Source organism: Littorina saxatilis, linkage group LG15 (genome assembly GCF_037325665.1).
Source record: "Littorina saxatilis isolate snail1 linkage group LG15, US_GU_Lsax_2.0, whole genome shotgun sequence".
In the NCBI taxonomy this organism is placed as follows: Eukaryota; Metazoa; Mollusca; class Gastropoda; order Littorinimorpha; family Littorinidae; genus Littorina; species Littorina saxatilis.
The window spans coordinates 5,719,442-5,738,872 of record NC_090259.1 but is presented as its reverse complement, the minus strand read 5'-3'; the positions used below and the strand labels follow the sequence as shown (position 1 = coordinate 5,738,872).

At 41.8% G+C, this 19,431-nt stretch overlaps 1 protein-coding gene across 1 annotated transcript in view; it reads left to right on the top strand.

Moving 5' to 3' along the window:
- The window catches only part of LOC138948331 (uncharacterized), a 322,492-nt gene that overhangs the window by 225,439 nt on the left and 77,622 nt on the right, over window positions 1-19,431 (top strand). Inside the window, exons 23-24 of the mRNA XM_070319840.1 lie at window positions 11,418-11,537; window positions 18,206-18,352. Coding sequence (XP_070175941.1) covers window positions 11,418-11,537; window positions 18,206-18,352 — 267 coding nt within the window. The remainder of the gene's footprint in view (window positions 1-11,417; window positions 11,538-18,205; window positions 18,353-19,431) is intronic.

Sequence of the window (19,431 nt, the reverse complement as noted above, 5' to 3'; positions counted from 1 at the left end):
TGGACATGTATAAACAGATTGTCTTGTGTGTTAACACATTGACAACAGCAGTCCAACCTCTGTGGACATGTATAAACAGATTGTCTTGTGTGTTAACACATTGACAACAGCAGTCAAACCTCTGTGGACATGTATAAACAGATTGTCTTGTGTGTTAACACATTGACAACAGCAGTCCAACCTCTCTGGACATGTATAAACAGATTGTCTTGTGTGTTAACACATTGACAACAGCAGTCCAACCTCTGTGGACATGTATAAACAGATTGTCTTGTGTGTTAACACATTGACAACAGCAGTCCAACCTCTGTGGACATGTATAAACAGATTGTTTTGTGTGTTAACACATTGACAACAGCAGTCCAACCTCTGTGGACATGTATAAACAGATTGTCTTGTGTGTTAACACATTGACAACAGCAGTCCAACCTCTGTGGACATGTATAAACAGATTGTCTTGTGTGTTAACACATTGACAACAGCAGTCAAACCTCTGTGGACATGTATAAACAGATTGTCTTGTGTGTTAACACATTGACAACAGCAGTCAAACCTCTGTGGACATGTATAAACAGATTGTCTTGTGTGTTAACACATTGACAACAGCAGTCCAACCTCTGTGGACATGTATAAACAGATTGTCTTGTGTGTTAACACATTGACAACAGCAGTCCAACCTCTGTGGACATGTATAAACAGATTGTCTTGTGTGTTAACACATTGACAACAGCAGTCAAACCTCTGTGGACATGTATAAACAGATTGTCTTGTGTGTTAACACATTGACAACAGCAGTCCAACCTCTGTGGACATTTATAAACAGATTGTCTTGTGTGTTAACACATTGACAACAGCAGTCAAACCTCTGTGGACATGTATAAACAGATTGTCTTGTGTGTTAACACATTGACAACAGCAGTCCAACCTCTGTGGACATGTATAAACAGATTGTCTTGTGTGTTAACACATTGACAACAGCAGTCCAACCTCTGTGGACATGTATACACAGATTGTCTTGTGTGTTAACACATTGACAACAGCAGTCCAACCTCTGTGGACATGTATAAACAGATTGTCTTGTGAGTTAACACATTGACAACAGCAGTCCAACCTCTGTGGACATGTATAAACAGATTGTCTTGTGTGTTAACACATTGACAACAGCAGTCCAACCTCTGTGGACATGTATAAACAGATTGTCTTGTGTGTTAACACATTGACAACAGCAGTCCAACCTCTGTGGACATGTATAAACAGATTGTCTTGTGTGTTAACACATTGACAACAGCAGTCCAACCTCTGTGGACATGTATAAACAGATTGTCTTGTGTGTTAACACATTGACAACAGCAGTCCAACCTCTGTGGACATGTATACACAGATTGTCTTGTGTGTTAACACATTGACAACAGCAGTCCAACCTCTGTGGACATGTATAAACAGATTGTCTTGTGTGTTAACACATTGACAACAGCAGTCCAACCTCTGTGGACATGTATAAACAGATTGTCTTGTGTGTTAACACATTGACAACAGCAGTCCAACCTCTGTGGACATGTATAAACAGATTGTCTTGTGTGTTAACACATTGACAACAGCAGTCAAACCTCTGTGGACATGTATAAGCAGATTGTCTTGTGTGTTAACACATTGACAACAGCAGTCCAACTTCTGTGGACATGTATAAACAGATTGTCTTGTGTGTTAACACATTGACAACAGCAGTCCAACCTCTGTGGACATGTATAAACAGATTGTCTTGTGTGTTAACACATTGACAACAGCAGTCAAACCTCTGTGGACATGTATAAACAGATTGTCTTGTGTGTTAACACATTGACAACAGCAGTTAAACCTCTGTGGACATGTATAAACAGATTGTCTTGTGTGTTAACACATTGACAACAGCAGTCCAACCTCTGTGGACATGTATAAACAGATTGTCTTGTGTGTTAACACATTGACAACAGCAGTCAAACCTCTGTGTACATGTATAAACAGATTGTCTTGTGTGTTAACAAATTGACAACAGCAGTCCAACATTCCACTGAGTGTATGCAGATTTTCAACAGCATTCCAACCTACCCATGTGTGTATACAGATGTAAAACAGCGTTCCAACCTACCCCTATGTGTATACAGTTTGTCAACAACAGTCCAACCTACCCATGTGTGTATACAGATTGTCAACATCAGTCCAACCTACCCCTATGTGTATACAGATTGTAAACATCAGTCCAACCTACCCCTATGTGTACCTACCCCTGTGTGTATACAGATTGTCAACATCAGTCCAACCTACCCTTGTGTGTATACAGATTGTAAACATCAGTCCAACCTACCCCCTGTGTGTATACAGATTGTAAACATCAGTCCAACCTTCCCCTGTGTGTATACAGATTGTAAACATCAGTCCAACCTACCCCTGTGTGTATACAGATTGTAAACATTAGTCCAACCTACTTGGTGTTTGATAGTGTATGATTGTTTGTTAGTTGTAGATTATAGTACGATGTTTGATGTTGTAATGTTTGTGCGTGTGTTATAATGCAATATGTTATGATGTAATGTATGATGATGTATTCGGAGCATGATAATGGATGTATGCTTGTTAGTTGTAGATCTAGTACGATGTTTGATGTTGTAATGTTTGTGGGGGTGTTATAATCCAATATATGTAGCCGTATGAGGGTTCCAGTGTGTGAGTTGTACATGGCCGGGTGCTAGAGTGCTGCATGAATGAGTAAGTTCCTGTGGAGCTGTATGGCTGGGTGAATTGTGGGTTGCGTACGTCCGAGGGGCACATGTAGCCTGTGTGTCTGAAGTAGTGGGTATGTTGCGTAAGGGTGTGCTGATATTGAACTTCAGTTGTGTTTTGTAAATGTCTATGTATCAGTGTATTATGTCTTGCCACACACATGCCAAATTTCCTTGTATTGATGAGGACAATAAAACTTCTTGTATCTTGTATCTTGTATCTGTGTGTGTACAGATTGTAAACATCAGTCCAACCTACCCATGTGTGTATACAGATTGTAAACATCAGTCCAACCTACCCTTGTGTGTGTACAGATTGTAAACATCAGTCCAACCTACCCTTGTGTGTATACAGATTGTAAACATCAGTCCAACCTACCCTTGTGTGTAAACAGATTGTAAACATCAGTCCAACCTACCCATGTGTGTATACAGATTGTAAACATCAGTCCAACCTACCCGTGTGTGTATACAGATTGTAAACATCAGTCCAACCTACCCCTGTGTGTGTACAGATTGTAAACATCAGTCCAACCTACCCCTGTGTGTCCAACTTACCCATGTGTGTATACAGATTGTAAACATCAGTCCAACCTACCCTTGTGTGTGTACAGATTGTAAACATCAGTCCAACCTACCCTTGTGTGTATACAGATTGTAAACATCAGTCCAACCTACCCTTGTGTGTATACAGATTGTAAACATCAGTCCAACCTACCCCTGTGTGTATACAGATTGTAAACATCAGTCCAACCTACCCCTGTGTGTATACAGATTGTCAACATCAGTCTAACCTACCCCTGTGTATACAGATTGTAAACATCAGTCCCACCTACCCCTCTGTGTATACAGATTGTAAACATCCGTCCACCCTACCCCTGTGTGTATGCAGATTGTAAACATCAGTCCAACCTACCCCTATGTGTATACAGATTGTCAACAGCAGTCCAACCTACCCCTATGTGTATACATATTGTCAACATCAGTCCAACCTACCCCTGTGTGTATACAGATTGTAAACATCAGTCCAACCTACCCCTGTGTATACAGATTGTAAACATCAGTCCAACCTACCCCTGTGTGTATACAGATTGTCAACATCAGTCCAACCTACCCCTCTGTGTATACAGATTGTAAACATCAGTCCAACCTACCCCTGTGTATATACAGATTGTCAACATCAGTCCAACCTACCCCTGTGTATATACAGATTGTCAACAACAGTCCAACCTACCCCTGTGTATATACAGATTGTCAACAGCAGGTCAACCTACCCCTGTGTGTATACAGTTTGTCAACATCAGTCCAACCTACCCCTGTGTGTATACAGATTGTCAACATCAGGCCAACCTACCCGTGTGTATATACAGATTGTCAACAGCATTCAAACCTACCCCTGTGTGTCAACATTATTCCAACCTAGGCCCGTGTGTATATAAACTGAGCAAAAAAATGATTGCACCCAATGTCGTACCCCAACTTAAACATTATATCCCGTGTCATTTTATTCAAACTTGATATGCAGGCGGGCCAGTGCACTATTTTTTTTTAAATTTGAATGTTTTATTTTGTTTGAATGTTATTTTATGAAAGTAATGAATAAACAATGACAAAGAATAGTCACTTTTTGTATTTTGGGTTGCTGGTTTTTGTTTTACGCGACAAAAACAGACAAAAACAGACAAAACTGGAGTACAGGGGGAAAATAATATTTCAGCAGATATAACTGTCACACTTCTAATTATTGTTATATTTGATCTTTCTGGCTATCCTCTAGGGGATTATGAAGCAGGTTTTGATTATTATATGTATATTTGGAGTTAGGGACATTTCTTTGTTACAACCGTCAAACTTTAGGGTAACCCCTGCAAAAATGTTGTTTGAAATAACCTGGTTATGACTGTAATACAATGGCAACAAAATCCTTTCGTAATCCCCCAGAATGTGATACTCTGCACAAACTGCACAAAAAGTTATTGCTCTAGCTAAATTACAGCCAGAGAAATCGCAACACGACAGATGCAACTGCCGCAAAAATGACCGACATGAGAAAAACGACGTTGAAGATAAACTATTCAAATATTGTCTTTATTGACACATAAATATGACTTTTTAGACAAAAACACAGACACTCATGCATTTTAGGTATGTTATGAGACCATTATCTGCACAAAAAAATGAAAAAAGGGTTTTGATCAGTTTGTCCATTTTGCACTGGCCCACCTCCCCTTGGCCCTTCAGTTGGCTACCTTGCACACTTTTTTGGATTAAAGATTTTTGTTGTAGGTATCACGTGACCGCCGCCGAAGTCAGGGTACCCCCAAAATCGACCTGACAAAAACGTAATGTACCAATTAAAAAATCCAAAAAAATGCAGAATAGGCGCAGCTTGGCAATTTTTTTCATACGAGAAGAAAGAAAAATCATTTATCTATCCAGAACAGGTTTGGTTTGTTTTGCTATCTTGCGTATCTATTGTGTTATGTCATTTCCACTGATGCAGGTGTGGAATGCATGAGCAGGAGAAAACGAAAAGATTTTGTGTCCATTTTGAGGGGTACCATGACACAAAGCACTTTATTTCAGTAGTGCTTAAATGGATTGATTCTAAACTTTCAGGAGCTAAAGTCAACATACAAGACTTGCCTGGGTAACATGTTGGATCACTACATGCTTGCACTCAGATGTTGTGCACTCTTCCGGAAAATGTTTTTAAACCCCTCACAGGTTTGTGAATTTGCCTCCTAAACATTTATGACTACGCATGCATACAGACAAATGGTTGTTACAAGAACTGCCAAAGTTTCATTCGAGTATGACGACTGACGGACATTTGCTGGCCATGTAAACACACTAGAAAAAAATGGAACGTTCAGGCTGTTTGCTTTTGACAGCGGTTATTGCTGAATGCCTCTCAAAACATGCTGCGGTCACGGATGACTCGACATGGCTGTCGCACTGCAATCCCCCGAAAGTATTTGATCGTGTTTACATGACCAGGAAACGTAAGCAATTGATTGTATTTATATGAAACTGTGGCAATATTTGTAACATTTATTTGTCTGTGCGCATGCAAAGTCATGCATTTTTTGGATGTAAACCTTTAAACTTATGACACGTTTTAAAACATTTTCCAGAAGATTGCATATCATCTCAACAAATATCTGTAACGATGCGAAAGTGTACCGGCCGGACGCACGTCTCGTATGTGATCCTAAAAGTTTTGAAGCGATCAATTCAGGTATTGCTGAAATATAGCGCTTTTTGTCCTGGTACCCCTCAAACTCGAAGCAAAAACCTCTCGTTTTATACTAAACATGCGCTCAACACATGCATTAGTAGAACTGACATAACACAAGAAATACGGAAGATAGCAATACAAAACAACCTGTTCTGGATACATAAATTATTTGTCTTTCTCCTCGTTTGTAAACGTTGCCAAGTTAAGCCTATTCTGAATATTTGTCGATTTTTTAATTGGTTACATTACGTTTTTGTCAGGTCGATTTTAGGGGTACCCTGACTTCGGTGGCGGCCACGTGATACCTACAACAGAAATATTTGATCTGAAAAGTGTTCCCGGTAGCCATGTGAAGGGCCTTTAAGACAAAGGGAGCCACTAACATTTACATTTTCAATTACTTATACCATAGGCTACTGTTATACACTTATGAAGTGGTAAGGCACATACGATTTCAAATCGGATAACGTTTTCAGTACCGTCACTGTCCGTTACCATGGAAACCGGCAATCTCCAACTGCCATAATGGGCTGCTAGGAAAACGTTTTTTTTTAGCTTCCCCTTGAATCATAGGAATGTGATTTTGTGCATGTAGGATGTAGAAATCCATAGTTGTGGAAAGACAACAGGGATTTTCTCTAGGGTGAATAGTTCTAACAAACTATTTTTTTGAGTCACTTGAGAAAAAGTGACTCTATGTAATCGGTCAGTGTTAGTCTGTCCGGCCGGCCGTCCGGCCGTCCGTAGACACCACCTTAACGTTGGACTTTTCTCGGAAACTATCAAAGCGATCGGGCTCATATTTTGTTTAGTCGTGACCTCCAATGACCTCTACACTTTAACGATGGTTTCGTTGACCTTTGACCTTTTTCAAGGTCACAGGTCAGCGTCAAAGGAAAAATTAGACATTTTATATCTTTGACAAAGTTCATCGGATGTGATTGAAACTTTGTAGGATTATTCTTTACATCAAAGTATTTACATCTGTAGCCTTTTACGAACGTTATCAGAAAAACAAGGGAGATAACTAGCCTTTTCTGTTCGGCAACACACAACTTAACGTTGGGCTTTTCTCGGAAACTATAAAAGTGACCGGGCTCAAATTTTATGTGAACGTGTCTCATTGTGTTGTGAATAGCAATTTCTTCCTGTCCATCTGATGCCTCATATAATATTCAGAACTGCGAAAGTGACTCGATCGAGCGTTTGCTCTTCTTGTTTTCTCTGTTTGTTAATGAATTAGCCCACGATATTATTCAGGCAGGTAAACATGGTGCAACCCTTTCACCTGAATGGATCGAATTGTTTGTTCGTGTGCTTAGCACTTTATAATTATAGGTTGGAAAATAACTCATTAGAGATTTTTTTTGAAGTTGTTTGACGCACAAGTACAGCCTATCTTGTTGTATGGTGCAGATGTATGGGGTGCCAGTGGATTACATGTGATTGTAGATAAAGCGCAACAGTTTGCCCTGAAACGGTTTCTGGGTGTCAGTGTGCCTGCTCCGAATGATATGGTGCTTGGAGACACAGGAAGGTATATTCGTTGTTCGTAAATTGTCATCTGCGTGCTTTACGTTATTGGTTACAAATAACGAGAATGAACGGAGACAGGTTACCAAGGTTACCAAGGAAGGCATATAGCATGCTCTTGAAGCTGGATAAAAAAGATAAACAACATTGGGCCACCAATATTCGCCTGTGTTTGTACATGTATGGATTTGGATTTGTATGGGAAAATCAAGGGGTGCAGTCAATTCCTTTGTTTGTGCGAACATTCAGGCTACGTCTAATCGATTGTAATATTCAAGATTGGTCCAGCCACTTTTCAAACAGTGACAGATTTGAAGTTTTACAGAAATTATAAGTCGTCATTTGGAACAGAATTTTATTTGAGATCCGATGTAAACAGGTATCTTGTTAAAGCCCTTGCCAATTTTCGAATGGGAATATGTCACCGAACCACATAAGCACAGATATGATAAAATGATACAAGCAGATGACTTGCTTTGTCCCTTTTGCAAAACATGTATTGAAAGCGATGTTCATTTTGCATTTGTTTGTCCAGCATATGAAGACTTGCGTACAGAGTTTATTCCTGATAAATATTGTAGAATACCATGTAGATTTAGGTTGTCAATACTTGTACAGTAGGTTGTCAATACTTGTACAGTAGGTTGTCAATACTTGTACAGTAGGTTGTCAATACTTGTACAGTAGGTTGTCAATACTTGTACAGTAGGCTGTCAATACTTGTACAGTAGGTTGTCAACACTTGTACAGTAGGTTGTCAACACTTGTACAGTAGGTTGTCAATACTTGTACAGTAGGTTGTCAATACTTGTACAGTAGGTTGTCAATACTTGTACAGTAGGTTGCCAATACTTGTACAGTAGGTTGCCAATACTTGTACAGTAGGTTGTCAATACTTGTACAGTAGGTTGTCAATACTTGTACAGTAGGTTGCCAATACTTGTACAGTAGGTTGTCAATACTTGTACAGTAGGTTGTCAATACTTGTACAGTAGGTTGCCAATACTTGTACAGTAGGTTGTCAATACTTGTACAGTAGGTTGTCAATACTTGTACAGTAGGTTGTCAATACTTGTACAGTAGGTTGTCAATACTTGTACAGTAGGTTGTCAATACTTGTACAGTAGGTTGTCAATACTTGTACAGTAGGTTGTCAATACTTGTACAGTAGGTTGCCAATACTTGTGCAGTAGGTTGCCAATACTTGTACAGTAGGTTGTCAATACTTGTACAGTAGGTTGCCAATACTTGTGCAGTAGGTTGCCAATACTTGTACAGTAGGTTGTCAATACTTGTACAGTAGGTTGTCAATACTTGTACAGTAGGTTGTCAATACTTGTACAGTAGGTTGTCAATACTTGTACAGTAGGTTGTCAATACTTGTACAGTAGGTTGTCAATACTTGTACAGTAGGTTGCCAATACTTGTACAGTAGGTTGTCAATACTTGTACAGTAGGTTGTCAATACTTGTACAGTAGGTTGTCAATACTTGTTCAGTAGGTTGTCAATACTTGTATAGTAGGTTGTCAATACTTGTACAGTAGGTTGTCAATACTTGTACAGTAGGTTGTCAATACTTGTACAGTAGGTTGTCAATACTTGTACAGTAGGTTGTCAATACTTGTACAGTCACAAAATCCTAAACATGTGAAGAGCTTGTCCACTTTTATTTATAAGGCCAAAAAAAGAAAAGAAGTTGTTTTTGGTTGAGATGTGGGAAGTGTACATTTATATTACGTTCCTGTCAAGGAAAACCAGTATCCTTGTCAGATGGATTTGTTTCAGTTTTACATGTATATTAAGATTGAACCGTTAAAGCAGATTGCCTGTGAACATGTTTTCTATTTGTAATTGTGTTTCATCCTATTTATGGGCTATGGCCTGAAATAAAACATTCCTGAGTCCTGAGTCCATAAGGCTTTATTTTGGAAAGTTCCTGTAAGGATTTTGCGTCACCGTCTGACAGGATCACTGTGTACCGCAGATTGTGCCGCGACACTGACCTGCCCCACAGAACCCGGGCCGCCTCGACTATCATCATGCCACTGGCACCCAAAAAACCCCAACCGTTTCAATCAAAGTCATCCACTGAATATCAAACACACACACACACACACACACACACACACACACACACACACACACACACACACACACACACACACACACACACACACACACAGCCATAGACACCAATACAGACGCTATCATTGTTTTTGTCAAAGGCACACTCCTTCCTGTGAACTGATCGGGTCACCGTCCCTCATGTGTTCAGGCGTGAACTGATCGGGTCACCGTCCCTCATGTGTTCAGGCGTGAACTGATCGGGTCACCGTCCCTCATGTGTTCAGGCGTGAACTGATCGGGTCACCGTCCCTCAGTGTGTTCAGGCGTGAACTGATCGGGTCACCGTCCCTCATGTGTTCAGGCGTGAACTGATCGGGTCACCGTCCCTCATGTGTTCAGGCGTGAACTGATCGGGTCACCGTCCCTCAGTGTGTTCAGGCGTGAACTGATCGGGTCACCGTCCCTCATGTGTTCAGGCGTGAACTGATCGGGTCACCGTCCCTCATGTGTTCAGGCGTGAACTGATCGGGTCACCATCCCTCATGTGTTCAGGCGTGAACTGATCGGGTCACCGTCCCTCATGTGTTCAGGCGTTTATTACATGGTGTATGAAGAGGTGTATGGACGAGTTTTGCGTGTGGTCCTTGGTTCCTGTGCAACCTTAATTCAATTCCTTCATTACAAAAAAGCAACTTTTCCTTAAAATTGCGTACAGCTGCTGCCACTTTTTGGGTACCAAGAAAAGTTGTTTCAAAGACTATATGCATTTTTCTGTCAATTGAAACCAAATTTGCTCGGGAGTACCTCCCGTGCCTTACATCGGCCTTAGAGAGTACCTCCCGTGCCTTACATCGGCCTTAGAGAGTACCTCCCGTGCCTTACATCGGCCTTAGAGAGTACCTCCCGTGCCTTACATCGGCCTTAGAGAGTACCTCCCGTGCCTTACATCGGCCTTAGAGAGTACCTCCCGTGCCTTACATCGGCCTTAGAGAGTACCTCCCGTGCCTTACATCGGCCTTAGAGAGTACCTCCCGTGCCTTACATCGGCCTTAGAGAGTACCTCCCGTGCCTTACATCGGCCTTAGAGAGTACCTCCCGTGCCTTACATCGGCCTTAGAGAGTACCTCCCGTGCCTTACATCGGCCTTAGAGCTATGTTTATTACTCGTTTAATGTGCATGTCATGAAAGAAGACCGATTAAAAGGTGAAAAACTGCTAACAACTGAAAATGGCTGTGTAAGTCCCATCACTCTAAATTTCAGTGGCGCACTTCGCCTTAATGGCGTATACAGTTTGAATGAAATGACACAGCAATGACTGTTTTAGTTGGGGTAAGAAAATGGGTGTAATAATGTTTTGCTCAGTTAAGATTAACAACAGCAGTCCAACCTACCCCTCTGTGTATACAGATTGTCCACAGCATCCTAATCTATCATTGTATGTAAACAAATTGCCAGCAACATTCCAGCCCACTGTTTGTATACATTACATATTGCAAACAGCAGTCACACCTGTTCAAACATTCACGCGATATTCTGCGATACTTGCGTAGCCAGTAAGATGATGGCAAGGCCTGAATAGCGAGTAGGCTGATGCTGGAGTTGTCTGTAACACCAGGGGTTTGTATCTGTGGCAGACCTGCCACTGGGCCAGGGCTGCGAGTTGTCTGTAACACCAGGGGTTTGTATCTGTGTCAGACCTGCCACTGGGCCAGGGCTGCGAGTTGTCTGTAACACCAGGGGTTTGTATCTGTGTCAGACCTGCCACTGGGCCAGGGCTGCGAGTTGTCTGTAACACCAGGGGTTTGTATCTGTGGCAGACCTGCCACTGGGCCATGGCTGCGAGGAGAACCCCGAGGGTTGTGTGGCGGGTACCACGTGCAATGAGAAACATGTCTGTTCATGTACAACCAGCGGCGCCGTCAACCTTGATACATGCGGTATAGTCGCTGTCTGTCTGTCTGTCTGTCTGTCTGTCTGCCTGTGTCTCACCCTCTCTCACTGGCGCTCTCCTCCCCTTTCTCTCTCACTTTCTCTCTCCCTCTATCCTATATATCGCTCTCCTCCCTCTCTTTCTACCTCTCTCCGTCTCTCGCCATCTTCCTCTCCCTCACTCTCACATTCTCTCTCGCTCTCTCTGGTGCAAAACTAAATATAGCATTGCATTATCATGGTATGTATAATATAACGTGCAAGTGTAATATTTGGGTCGACACTCAAACATATGCTTCTCCTAAAGGGACAGTGCATATCTTTCCATTCTTTGAACAGATATCAGTGATAACAGGGGTCACAGCATTGCTGAAGCAACGATTTGTGTGTACTAGAAGCACGGCGCCCTGCGTACAATCGACCGAATGATGTTATTCACACAATACCATTTGGCGATCTCTAAAAAATCATTTAAAAACAAACTAGTTGACATGTAATGAAACTATTTACTGAAATCAAGAAGTTTCTTAGTTCTAGCCGTGCATAGTGGGCACCCCCTGTCGAATGCACACTGGACCGTGCGTATACGCCGTCGCAATCAAGGCAAGTAACTCAGTGAGTGAAAACATAAGCAAGAACCGCAACTTGAACACACTCGTAACACCTTAAAACCTTAACACCTTAAGACGAAATTCCCGTGTTCGCTATGCTCGGTCAGCTAAAACCCAGCCGTTGACAGAAAGCACAGGCGCTTTCTATCGCAATTGACCAAGAGAAGGCACCCCACAGAGTGACACTTTCTCGATCCATGTCACTAAATCGTGACAGAGATAATAAAGTGTTCTATGTCTAACACACATGCACACACACGCGTAGGATAAACAAATCTTCAACTTTACATAAACATACATCCTGTTCACAATTAACGAGGATAAACATAATTTACTAACACCTAAGTACAACAATTTATCTTTTGTAAACATTTGGACACACATTTTCCCAATTAATATGAAAGTTACTGAACTTATCTTCTTTTCACTACACCTTATATCTTGATTCCCCAAAAAACTTGAGTTCTGCCTTTTTTTAATTGACCAGTAGCCCAAAACTTTCGCTCTAACCAAACAGTTTTACCGATACACAATCATTAAAAAAAAAAAGAGGTTTAACATAACCGACTTCGCTACCACATAAACAAAACAAGAGGCGAAGCCTTCAAGGCTCACGTAAGAAATCGACAAACAGTAACACAAACTCAATCACTCCGTCACACATACACACACACAGTACACACACACACACACACCTAAAGTGTGGATGGTTACCTAAGAGGCGGCACTGGGTGTAGTGCCTTTCTAGTGCACTTGCACTACAACAGCACTGGGTGCAGTACTCGCTCCGGCATCGAAGAATTTTGCACTAAAAAATGCACAAAATTTGACCTATTTCGTCGCCTATAGAGGACGGAAAGAATGTCATTTTGAACATTGTTATGACATTCTTTCCGTCAAAAAAGTCAATTTAACGGTGTCAATTTAACCATAAGGCAACCATCCACACGTGTGGACGGAAAGAATGTCATTTTGAACATTGTTATGACATTCTTTCCGTCAAAAAAGTCAATTTAACGGTGTTAAATGAAGCGAGCATCCACACAATTAGGTTGCCATCCAGAGTTTAGGTTGCCATCCACGTGTGGATGGTTGCGTTATGGTGATTTAGGCAACCAAACCTGTGGAAACATGGGTACACACACACACACACACACACACACACACACACACACACACACACACACACACAGAAAGAGCATAGGTGAAACTGTGCAAGAAAGCGAGACACTAGATCTAGATCTGTCTGTCTGCATGTAGCCTACTTACATGGACACGACTGCCAAATAGTCTCGGCCCGCTCAAAATAACAATCACCGAGACTTTCAGTAATTCCATCGCGTGACGTCTAACCCTCGTACGTCATAATGTGACGTCGATGTAATATGACGTCTTCAAATGTTAAAGTTTCTACCACAGACATACATACATACATACATACGCACGCACGCACGCACGCACGCACGCACGCACGCACGCACAGATAGACAAAAGTTAGCATCGCATAGGCTACACTTACGTGAGCCAAAAAGTTTTATTCCCCCCTCTGCTTCTTTACCTCTGTAAACTTGTAGGGGTAGTTATTTTTCGATAATGACCCAGCAACCAAACAAATAACGACCCAGCAACAGCCTGAATCCTCGATAGTGCAATGGGTTGAGAGGTTGTTCTGTTTCGGTACTACTTTTTGCGACTGAAAAGTTCCGAACGCTCTAATGTACGAAGTATACATCTCTGGAGCAAACAAAACAAACATACCGCATTTAAATTAACAACTACAGGCCTGAACACATGAATCTCCATATAAAATCCATGAGTTCGGTTGTTTTCTGAATCTAGATCTGCCGTGCTCAAACCGTTCATCACAAGCAATTTCCCAAGGCAAGTAACTCATACTTTGTCTAGCGACAAGAGTAGTTCCCCTTCTTTTCACTCAGTTCCTTCGACAACAGACTGCAATCCGACGGTCAGTTTTCAACAATATTTCATTTAATAAACAGATCACACGCAACCAAATGCACACATCTCATCAATTTAAACAACATAAAGGGGTTTCATACACAGGTGACACTGTGCAAGAAAGCGAGACACTAGATCTAGATCTGAATGGCCGATTTCGAAGAAAAAACTAGTCTCGGCCCGCTCATAATAACAATGACCGAGACTTTCAGTAATTCCTTCGCGTGACGTCTAACCCTCTTATGTCATAATGTGACGTCTTCAAATGTTGTGACGTCGTCAAATGTTAAAGTTTCTACCACAGACATACATGCATACATACATACGCACGCACGCACGCACGCACGCACGCACAGACAGACAAAAGTTAGCATCGCATAGGCTACACTTACGCGAGCCAAAAATTAATATAAAAAGCAGAAAAAAAGAAAAGAAAAAAAGATCAATGAAGAGGGATACTCCCCGCAACAAAAAAAGATCAATGAAGAGGGATACTCCCCGCACCAAAAAGATCAATGAAGAGGGATACTCCCCGCACCAAAAAAGATCAATGAAGAGGGATACTCCCCGCAACAAAAAAAGATCAATGAAGAGGGATACTCCCCGCAACAAAAAAAGATCAATGAAGAGCTAGAGGGATACTCCCCGCAACAAAAAAAATCAATGAAGAGGGATACTCCCCGCAACAAAAAAAGATCAATGAAGAGGGATACTCCCCGCACCAAAAAGATCAATGAAGAGGGATACTCCCCGCAACAACAAAAAAGATCAATGAAGAGGGATACTCCCCACAACAAAAAAAGATCAATGAAGAGGGATACTCCCCGCAACAAAAAAAGATCAATGAAGAGGGATACTCCCCGCTACAAAAAAAGATCAATGAAGAGGGATACTCCCCGCAACAAAAAAAGATCAATGAAGAGGGATACTCCCCGCAACAAAAAAGATCAATGAAGAGGGATGCTCCCCGCAACCAAAAAAAAAGATCAATGAAGAGGGATGCTCCCCGCAACAAAAAAAGATCAATGAAGAGGGATACTCCCCGCAACAAAAAAAGATCAATGAAGAGGGATACTCCCCGCAACCAAAAAAAAAGATCAATGAAGAGGGATACTCCCCGCAACAAAAAAAATCAATGAAGAGGGATACTCCCCGCAACAAAAAAAGATCAATGAAGAGGGATACTCCCCGCAACAAAATAAGAAAAGAAAAAGGGTTAAAGCAAGCAGCTGAGATTAAAAAAAATTTTTTTTTAAAAGTTCAACATAATCATTTACTCTTCTCCTAACATTCAAGCCAACAAAGTCATTTGTCATAGACAGTCATTCGATTCCAAGACAATCATCACAGGTTTGAACCGACCCTTTCGTTTAACCATTAAAAAAAAACCAGCAATAACGCTGTTAGTACTACAGCGCGCTCAACGTTCGCCTTTTTGAACTCGCGATGAGATTTGTTTCTTCTGGTGGCAAGCTTACCGTTAACAAACGCATGCGTACTAGTTAGGATTCCCCCAATTTTCGCGACCTTGACCGAATACTCTCGAAGTCACCACTCCGGCGTTCATGCATAGTGGAAAGTTAAACTTCGGGAGTTCCCACTTCCGAAAGAGGTCTCTACTTCCAGTGTTGCTGACTTCCTCCTCATGCATTCGGGCCCTTATGTTGACTTGAAGAGGCTTGTCCTTCTGATTTGCGTTCCTTTCTCTGGGAGAAGACATGCCCATCTTCTCTTATCCACAGCCCATCTTCTCTTGTCCACAATCGGAACACCAAGCTTCAGTTTGTTAGCACAACCCTTGTTTTCCTTGTCCCCTTCCGCGTTTCGCTCCACAACACTGACACCAAGTCCTGGTACCAGGCACTCAGGGCAAAGAGATTAACACAACTCTGACACCAAGTCCTGGTACCAGGCACTCGGGGCAAAGAGATTAACACAACACTGACACCAAGTCCTGGTACCAGGCACTCAGGGCAAAGAGATTAACACAACACTGACACCAAGTCCTGGTACCAGGCACTCAGGGCAAAGAGATTAACACAACACTGGTACCAGGCACTCAGGGCAAAGAGATTAACACAACACTGGTACCAGGCACTCAGGGCAAAGAGATTAACACAACACTGGTACCAGGCACTCAGGGCAAAGAGATTAACACAACACTGGTACCAGGCACTCAGGGCAAAGAGATTAACACAACACTGACACCAAGTCCTGGTACCAGGCACTCAGGGCAAAGAGATTAACACAACACTGGTACCAGGCACTCAGGGCAAAGAGATTAACACAACACTGACACCAAGTCCTGGTACCAGGCACTCAGGGCAAAGAGATTAACACAACACTGACACCAAGTCCTGGTACCAGGCACTCAGGGCAAAGAGATTAACACAACACTGACACCAAGTCCTGGTACCAGGCACTCAGGGCAAAGAGATCAACACATCAGCTTTGTCAGTTGGTGAACACCGACGATGGTGAATTCCTGCTCTATCCCGTCTGCTGCAGAGATAGCGACATTAATTTGCTGCACCTAGTTTTCTTCCGGAAAAAGAAACTTGAAGTGAGCAATGCTCAACTTTGTCTATGATTGCACTTGTAGCAGACGAACGGGTTTCGCTGTTTGAGTCGCACCTTCTTTTTGGCCTTTTCAACGCTAGCGGTCACAACTGAAGCAAATATACCCGATGATTGTTTTCTTGTCAAATGGGGCAAATCTGATGAAAACAATGACATTTTCAGAAAGATATGTAAGGAGAATTGAAGTTGCTTGAATGTTGAGCTCGTGTTCAGTGATTCTCAACAGAATTGCATTCTCGGCGTGTAGCAGACCTGTGCCGGGAATAAAGGAAGTTTGATAATCATATTCTGTACGATTGGTCTTACGAACTATTCCGAACAAATGATCGGTTTACTTCGGCCCATGTGAATGTTTCCCGTTCCATTCGCATACGGCAGAAAAACTGCCAACGGAAATTTTCGCTGCTTTCATCAGAACTGATTTGCATGTCAAGACAGACAACTTTTTTCAGTCATGCAAACATGATCGCTGTTGGTGATGCGCATTGTAAACTCTCAACCTTTTTTTCTTCCAAAAGAACAACACAAGCATACAATTGACATTATGGAAGTTCTACCTGCTCCAAAGAAAAAGTTATACAGTAAAAATAAAACACAAAAACAAAGCATACACACAGATCAACACATCATCGTCGGGGGGACATGAGGGCTGAGGAGGCAGAGACTCTTCCTCTGGCAGTACTGTCGGGGGCTGGCTCCAGGAGGATAACCTAACATAACCTAACTGAAAGCATAACATAACTCTCTCTCTCTCTCTCTCTCTCTCTCTCTCTCTCTCTCTCTCTCTCTCTCTCTCTCTCTCTCTCTCTCTCTCTCTTATTGTGCTTTTTTGCATCTATAATTACAGACCGTTTCTTGTTATTTCTGATGTATGATAAATGCACCAGAGTGACCAACAGAGTTTCATTATCTAAAATCAGAAAGAAAACAAAAATGACCAGGAAACAAACAAATCACCTTTGTCACTGTAGTGCTCCCCTTAAGGGATCGTGCACGGCTGAAGGAAGCAGAAATAAACATGGTGGCGAGGAAAGGGGAAGGAGCGCGAATATAGATGACCTTTCGTTTCAAGCTTAAACCTTGTTTGGTTTGTTGTTTCTAAGTTTCATGTTTTGCGAAGCGCGAGGGAAAGAATAAAGTCTAGCATGTAGATGTACTGCATACGCTCAAGGTCCATATCAAGCGCGGCATGCAACAGTCGGCTATACATTGATATATACGCTTCCATTCTCAACGGCAAGGTTTGACCCGAGTCTCAAGTCACGAGAACGTAAGCGGTGGAGTCAGGAATCAACTTTTGTCTTTAGAGCCACCAATGCCAAAGTCAATATATGGCAAACGGGTTAATCAATGTTCACGCCGATCAGTAGGACTACCGTGCTAAGGGGCCAGTAGAACCTGACTTCCTTCCATCCCATGAACGTGGGTTTCTTCTTGGACTTGTTTATTCAGCCATGAATTAATTCCCCAGTGTCAGTCGAGAATTATTGGTTGTCCTTCCATGACGTAGATCGTTCCTTCTGCAGCACCAAAGGCAAAGTACGTGGGGGGAGCCTGCACTGTGAGCGGAGATCCAGACACACCGGACTGCAACCCTGGCGCTTTGTGCAACCCCATCGGGAAGTGCCAATGCAGCCCAGGGTTTGCTGTAGAGCGAACCAATTTCACGTGCGGTAGGTCAACAACTTTGTGTCTTACAACTTTGTTCAGTGATGCCTGTACCTGTCAGGGAAGTAGGATCCGCTATACTTTATTTCGCCCTGTCTGTTGGTTTGTTCGTATTTTTTGTCTTTTTTTGTGTCCTGCTGTCCACGCTTAGCTCTGTGGTGGCCCCCTTCAGGAGATAAAAACAAGTCGCGTAAGGCGAAAATACAATATTTAGTCAAGTAGCTGCCATTTTTCAGCAAGACCGTATACTCGTAGCATCGTCAGTCCACCGCTCATGGCAAAGACAGTGAAATTGACAAGAAGAGCGGGGTAGTAGTTGCGCTAAGAAGGATAGCACGCTTTTCTGTACCTCTCTTTGTTTTAACTTTCTGAGCGTGTTTTTAATCCAAACATATCATATCTATATGTTTTTGGAATCAGGAACCGACAAGGAATAAGATGAAAGTGTTTTTAAATTGATTTGGACAATTTAATTTTGATAATAATTTTTATATATTTAATTTTCAGAGCTTGTTTTTAATCCGAATATAACATATTTATATGTTTTTGGAATCAGCAAATGATGGAGAATAAGATAAACGTAAATTTGGATCGTTTTATAAATTTTTATTTTTTTTTACAATTTTCAGATTTTTAATGACCAAAGTCATTAATTAATTTTTAAGCCACCAAGCTGAAATGCAATACCGAACCCCGGGCTTCGTCGAAGATTACTTGACCAAAATTTCAACCAATTTGGTTGAAAAATGAGGGCGTGACAGTGCCGCCTCAACTTTCACGAAAAGCCGGATATGACGTCATCAAAGACATTTATCAAAAAAATGAAAAAAACGTATGGGGATATCAATCCCAGGAACTCTCATGTCAAATTTCATAAAGATCGGTCCAGTAGTTTGGTCTGAATCGCTCTACACGCACGCACACACACACACACATACACACACACATACACCACGACCCTCGTTTCGATTCCCCCTCGATGTTAAAATATTTAGTCAAAACTTGACTAAATATAAAAACGAGTAGCTGTCAACAATTACAAAAATATGTTCTTGTATTATGTGGAATTTATGTTGCGATTTTC